At 42.4% G+C, this 7,273-nt stretch overlaps 1 protein-coding gene across 1 annotated transcript; it reads left to right on the top strand.

Annotated features, from left to right (window-relative positions):
- Window positions 1–395: 395 nt before the first annotated feature.
- Window positions 396–7,037, top strand: LOC310947398 (uncharacterized protein; the record flags this gene model as incomplete). Its single annotated transcript, XM_083914188.1, has 16 exons — window positions 396–545; window positions 729–908; window positions 1,191–1,356; window positions 1,451–1,766; window positions 1,976–2,127; window positions 3,023–3,215; window positions 3,488–3,629; window positions 3,895–4,023; window positions 4,394–4,415; window positions 4,557–4,723; window positions 5,006–5,241; window positions 5,363–5,918; window positions 6,076–6,154; window positions 6,351–6,543; window positions 6,646–6,787; window positions 6,888–7,037. The coding sequence occupies 16 exons, from the start codon at window positions 396–398 to the stop codon at window positions 7,035–7,037; spliced, it is 2,973 nt and encodes a 990-aa protein (XP_083770314.1).
- Between the last annotated feature and the right edge of the window lie 236 nt (window positions 7,038–7,273).

Below are 7,273 nucleotides of genomic sequence, written 5' to 3'. Positions count from 1 at the left end.
GCTGTGGAAGGGAAGTCATGCTATTCCCAGTGCAATTTGCCTGCATCTGAATTACAATAATAAGTTTTATTTCTCTCTATTAAATTCTCCTCCGTCAGACTTAAGACTTGTACAGATAGCCAAACCAAAATTAAGTCAAAGTCAAGGTAATCAACTTTCAGCTATTTCGTTTCCTAACAGGTTGAAGTCTATGGCTCATAAACTGACTAAGGCACGTGCAGATCATAAAGATTGTGTGTGTATATTCTAGCTACTAGTACTGATATCTTAGAACAGTCAGTGAACTGTGGGATAGGCCAGGTAACGCTCTTCAAATATAGACCAAGGTGCTTATACAGCGCTCCCAGAAATAAAAACAAAAGACAGTCTCTAGGAAATTCTGCTGAGGTAAAAACATGGGCTGTTGGGCGAAGCTAAAAACCTCTGGCTGGGCTTATCCTACCGCTGTCCTGTCACTCTATGGATTTTTTGCTAACTGCAGAGTAGCAGAGCCTTTCCTCACACCATACCTAATTGGACCACACAAGAATATATCTGGAGAAGTGGTAAGCATAGATGACATGCATATTGTTATGTATAAACAGGTACACATCGAGTTTGTGTGTTCAGCCTGCTCAAATCAAGTAGTATTTTATTAGGAGCTCCTATATTAATTAACAATGAACTATGCATGCCATAGACAAGAGGCAGAAACAGTGTGCCTGGATCAGGATTGTTGTTTCCCATAGGTGACCAACTACCTGTTTCCGATCTGGACTTATTCCTACCTCGCCTTCCTTTTCCCCGTCTTCCTCCTGACTGACTTCCTGAGGCACAAGCCCCTCATTGTGGTACAGGGGCTCTTCCTGGTCACCAACTATGTCCTGCTGTGCTTTGCCCCGGGCCTCCCTGCTATGACCTTCCTTCAGGTACACTTAAAAATTGATATATGATTAAAAAGAGAATAGAAATATTGTTATTCATGCAGCACTTAGGATTCAGAAATGCACTTGTTGTGTATCCTGACTTACAAGGTAATAAAAAAAACTAAAATATCTTATTTAGATCATTCAAAAGTCTATAATCCTGCTGTTAATAGACGTAATACATTATAGCTGCATTGTTGCATATGACTGAAGAACTCATAAAGATAGTTTCATCGTGTTATGCATTAATGGCACAAGGCTGCAACGGTTCCATCCCAACAACAGGTCAACTATGCTGTAGTGACTTCCACAGAGGTGGCCTACTTTTCCTACATTTACAGCGTGATTCCAGTTGAGAATTACCAAAGAGCCACTGGTTACCTGCGCAGTGCCATGCTGGCTGGATATACATTTGGTGCCAGCCTGGGCCAAGTTCTGGTCTCCCTGGCAGGTAGGGTTTCCTAGCCTAGAATAAAAATATATTATTACTATAGTCTTGCACACATTTTAGCAAGCACTGACGAAATGTGAACTCCAATCAACAGGAGTGGACTACTTCTACATTAATACTATCACTCTGGGGATTGTAAGCATGGCTTTTCTCATCTCCTTCTGGTTGCCCATGCCGCAGAGGGGCCTCTTCTTCAAAGGGAAAAATGCTGCAGCTGTGGGCTCACAGTCCCAGCAGGAGGGGCCTCTGGGATCGGACGAGCCGGAGAAACCAGTGATGGATAAGGCGGAAAATGGCTCAGGGAAAGAGAAGATGGAGCATAATGGCTGTGCTGGCTGGTGCAGCAGGGAAAATGTGGCCACTGCTGGCCATCTACTTTGGCAAAGCTTCAGGGAGTCATATTCATCCAGGCATTTTCTTTTCTGATTTTTTTAACCAATTCACACCACTTTGAGTACAGATCTGCTGAGGACACACCATTTGCACATTTGTCTGTATTAAATGTATTTGACTGCATTAAATGAACACATCTCTACAGTATAGTAGTACTCCTTTAGATATGATATTCCTCTAATTACAATCATGATTATAATTTGTTTTAATAATGACCACCATGCAGGAATTTAATCTACTGGTCCCTGTGGTGGGCTCTGGCCACGGCTGGCTATGTGCAAGTTTTCAACTACATCCAGCTAATGTGGGACCACATAGAACCATCTGCCACATCATCCATCTACAACGGAGGTGTAGAGGCTGCATGCTCTCTTGTAGGTAAGACTGGTTGTAGGTGTGTGTGCGTAAAGAAAAGCATACAGAAAGAAAAGGACGTTTCCCATTTGTGGTAAAATCCTACTTAAGCTATTTCAGTCTGATTCAGTATCATTATGAACAGTTCTTAAAGCATTAGCATAAAGGGGATATTCTAGTTTTCTCCCCTTTTAAACAAAATAATGTATCCTAAGTACTGTCTGTGAGCCACACTTGTCATGCATACTCTAACCCCTGCCCTGAAAAGCACATTTAATTAAAGAGTTTTGGGTACTGTATCTCACAGGAGAACAGTTTCATAGAAGCAGGAAATGACAGATTGAACCAGGAGTTCCTCTGACACAGGGCGACAGAAGACTGCAGCACAACCACATTATAGAGAGTAAAATACAATTTAACAACGATTTTAAAAGTTTCCGTGTCTGATAGCACATTTGGCTATAAAAACTTGTAATTAAAAGGAAACAACCATGCCAGTCTAGGTTATACAGGAAACCTGATAAAATGGAAAATGCGTATCGATATTCAAAGGGAATTGAAGCGCCATGGACCTTTTGGCTTATGCTCAACCTGGCTCAGCATGGGAAGAAGAAGAGTAATTGCTTCAATTAGGGAGATAGAGTTAGGAGGTAATGGATTCTCTGATTATTGCTGATAGTTGATTCCAAGAGTCAGGTGAAAGTGGTTCATCATGATAGGCAGGTGGTGTGGAGGCCAACAAAGGCATGTATGGGCACAAGGTTTCGTTTAGAAGCCGCGTTGCTGTCTGTGCTATTGTGCAGGGAAAGAAATGTTGTTGTTAGGGTTAATGATTGAATCAATGATGCACAGGCACAGTGGAGGTGTTGTCCACTGGAATGATATATCAATCACTTTATCCTTCTCTTCTATGGACCAGGTGCTGCAGCAGCCTTCTCCGTTGGCCACATCAAGGTGACCTGGGCCGTGTGGGGGGAGCTGGCATTAGGGTTGTTCTCAGCCGTAGGGACGGGTGCCGTGTTTCTGATGGCGTTCACCAGCAGCATCTGGGCATGCTATGCTGGTTATGTCATATTCAAGTCTTGCTACATGCTTCTTATCACTATCACAACGTAAGTTCACTAAAGAATACCTCAAACTCAGCTTTTTATTCTGCAGTGCTACCGTGGGTATTTCAAGTACTGTAGAATAATAGCAGAGCACAAATTCTGAAACATCACTCAACTCCTCAATTGCTTTTTCGCATAAAAAAGTGACCCAAACGATAAATTGGCTATCAAAAATATTGAGTATTACTTTACTCAGCTTTATTTTGCAGTGCATGACAGTTTATAGTACATATAGGATGGTTCTCTTAAGAATGGTAAGCATTTTATCATTTTAGGTTTCAGATCGCATCCAATCTCTCCATGGAGTGCTACGCCTTGACATTCGGGATCAACACTTTTTTAGCTCTTTCACTGCAGACCATTCTAACCGTCATAGTTGTTGATGAAGCTGCACTGGGACTGGACATTCAGACGCAGGTATATGCATACACGGTATTCATTTATTACTTTTTTTTATTAAATGGCAGAACACAAAAATAAAATGAGTCTGTGGGTGAGCTCACTATTAATGAAAACTATAAGCAGCATATGATTTCTCTTGGCTAACAAACATTAAAATGTATGGAGAGGGCGACATCTGGTGGCTATTATTCACTGTTGCATGCAGACTGGTTTGGTGAAGGTTGATCCATAACATGACTAAAATAATAATGTTGAGAATGACTGAGTGCTTTCTCTGCAGTTCATCATCTACGGCAGCTACTACTCTGTCATCTCTGTGCTCTTTCTGATTCGAGGGACCTACACCGCCTGGATAAATCAACGCAATTCTGTGCACACAGAAACCAAGGAACAAGAGTCCAGCATTGAGGTGATCTCTGCTGAGCGTTTCTGACCCAGGTCAATAAACTGTTATAGTGTTGATAATACTAAATCAGCAGGTGTCTATTTGTTTATAGGTAATAAAATACTTTACCAGTGTTACTGTTCTCTAATGAGTGTAAAAATGAGCATCTTATTGCCTGCAAAATGGTGCCCCCAGATTCAACAATGGCTTTTGTTACCGCCTGACCACATTGGTAGTCTCCATATTACGCCTACAATTTGTTATCTCTATAAGAATCTACAGAGGAAAACAAACAGCAAAATTAAGCTACAATCACTACTGATTAGTGAAGTGTATTAAAGATAAAGTCCTGAGATTTGTCTGGTTGCCCGTTTCATCTGTGACACGTGTTCAGCTTCAGCTGGGCCGTCATCAAGGTAGTGCTGCTCTTTGACCGGGTTGTTGATTGACAAAATAAGGTCTACGCTGTGAACCTGTGTTGTCTAGTGTTTCCTCGAAGAAGGCAAGACGGAAAGAGTAGCATGCAGAGGAACATATAGGTTACACACCTGAGACAGGTATAGAAGAACTGCAGAAGATGGAGGCAGTGAGGAGGTGGAGGGCTGACTGGAGGTATCCCACTACTCTGCTGTGCATTTATGGATTTTTCAGCACAGTTAAACCCTTGGAGCCGTTCCTCATCCCATACCTGACAGGACCGGACAAAAATCTGACAGCAGAACAGGTAAAAACGCAAGGACAAATGCCTCGAGCAAATCATGAATCACAAAAATATAATCATGTAAAGAGCAAACATGGCTGAACACAGCTTTGTGGCTTTGACACCAAAGCCTAAAATGCCCGAATTAATAACTTTTGTTTGCATCATTACCAAAAATAGCAAAGTTGGTGAATCACAGTTAAGAGTTAAAACTAAATCCAATCACGATTATGAAACCTTTTTTATTGGTATGATCCTGTCTTACATGCACTAGCTCTTCATTTTCTATTGGTGTTTCCTTATCAGGTCAACAATGAAATCTTCCCGGTGTGGACATACTCTTACCTGTCTGTGCTGGTGCCGGTGTTCTTGCTGACTGACTGGCTGCGTTACAAGCCTGTGGTGGTGTTCCAGTGTGTCACCCTCTTCATCACCACAGCCATGCTACTTTGGCTTAAAAGTGTGCCAGCCATGCAGGCCATGCAGTTCTTCTACGGGGTGGTGACAGCCAGCGAGGTGGCCTACTTTTCCTACATCTACAGGTAATGAATGTCCTGTAGCTCATAGGGCAGAGCAAGGCCCCAGCACTGCCAGGTGTCAGGACAGGGGTTTGAATTTTGCATTGTTGGGACAGACATGACTTTCTAAATTTGCTTATTTAAGTGTGGTGGATCGTAAGATGTACCGGAAGGCCACCTCTTACTGCCGCAGTGTCCAGCTCCTGGGGTACACAGTAGGCTCTGTTCTGGGACAGCTGCTCATCAGCTTCGACCTCATGTCCTACAGCAACATCTTGGTGCTTACTCTAGTTCTCACTGCCATCGCTCTCCTCATTTCCTTCCTCCTGCCAATGCCCCAACAGAGCATATTCTTTCACCGCAGACACACTGGGCAGAAAACACGGACAGAGGGAACAAAGCAGCATGTAGGTGGGGCTGAGGATGCAACAGAACACACAAGAAGAGCAAAGGTATCCCTAGAAGAAATGAGAGATGAGAAGGTGGCGAAAGGAGAAACAGGGGATGAAGTAGGACTGGAAGGAAAAGGGCCTAAGGGTGAGGACCTCGAGGAGTCGTTTGGTGCAGAGAGCTGCAGCCAAGTCCTCCCCCAGCTGTGGAGGAGCTTCCGCCAGTGCTACTCATCCAGACAGCTGCTCTACTGGTCAGTGTGGTGGGCAATGGCCACCTGCGGCTATAACCAGACTGTCAACTATGTGCAGGTCAGTTATGAAGGCAACATTAACAAAAAAAGTTTAAATGTAAGAAAAAAAAAAAGCTGCACACCTGCCTGTTTGCACATATTTATCAAGTGATCAGTTGTTTTTGTACCTGCATTGATCATTGCGATGTACGTATGCATACGTGCGATGTATGTAGGTGCTGTGGGAGAATGTGCAGCCTTCTCAGAACTTCAGCATCTACAATGGAGGTGTGGAGGCAGTGTCCAACCTGTTGGGTAAGCAACATCATAAAAGGTTTTTGGTGCAGAATACAGACTACGAAAGGAAAAAAAAAGGTTTCTATTATACCATAATCAACGTATAAATTCAATTACAAAAGGAAAATTACTTAACAGCTATTACCAATTTTCCTAAGAGCTTATTCTGTTAATCATATCTTCTACAATAATCCTCAATCAACGTGTTTTGCAGGTGCAGGAACAGCGTACGGAATAGGCTTCATTGAGGTGAGATGGGAACAGTGGGGAGAGCTGGCCCTGGGTGGTTTCTCTGGACTCGCGGCAGCAGCACTCTTCCTCATGACCTTCATTAGCAACATCTGGGTCTGCTACACTGGTTACATCATTTTCAAGTGCCTTTATATGCTGCTGATAACAATAGCCATGTAAGAGTGTTACATTACAAAAGGGGCTTTTTTACTGTAACTCAGACTAATTTGATTGCAGAGGGAACAGGAAAAAATGCATTTAAATGATACTTCTCTTAGGTACCAGATTGCAGTTGACCTGTCAATGGAAAGATATGCACTGGTCTTTGGCGCAAACAACTTCGGAGCATTGGCTCTACAGACGATCATCACTGCTGTCGTGGTTGACGGTAGAGGACTGGGCCTGGGCATCATTCCTCAGGTGAGCAGTCAGATCAGAAAATGTCATTCACGTCTTCTGTAGATGTGATACAATTCTTTCTATGTCCGCTCATAACTGTCAAAACCACCTTTTTTTGCAGTTCACTATATACGCCAGCTACTTCTCACTCATCGCTGTTGTTTTTTCCCTTCGGGGAATGTTTACCATTTGGAAAGCACAGAGAAGCAACAAAGAGTCCATCCCTCCAGCCAAAAATGGATCTCCAGACTCTAATGAGCACAGATTCTGAATACAAGTGATTGGAAATTACCAGCCTGGATAATCACTTGTGCTTTTTGTCTCCACTGTGTCCAAGTAGCTACATGCTAATTTAAAAGTCTTAAATTACTGACTGCAACACCATGAATAGAAATATTTTCTTTTCCTTTTTTTTATATACAAAACAAATATACAAGATTTTTCATACATCAATATAAATGAATTGTTTGGTCATTTCTTCTTACTTAAAATTCATTTTAATATATA

Source organism: Echiichthys vipera (assembly GCF_963691815.1).
Source record: "Echiichthys vipera genome assembly, chromosome: 5".
NCBI lineage: Eukaryota > Metazoa > Chordata > Actinopteri > Perciformes > Trachinidae > Echiichthys > Echiichthys vipera.
Note: the sequence above shows the minus strand (reverse complement) of the source record. Positions and strands in the feature narration are given on the sequence as shown.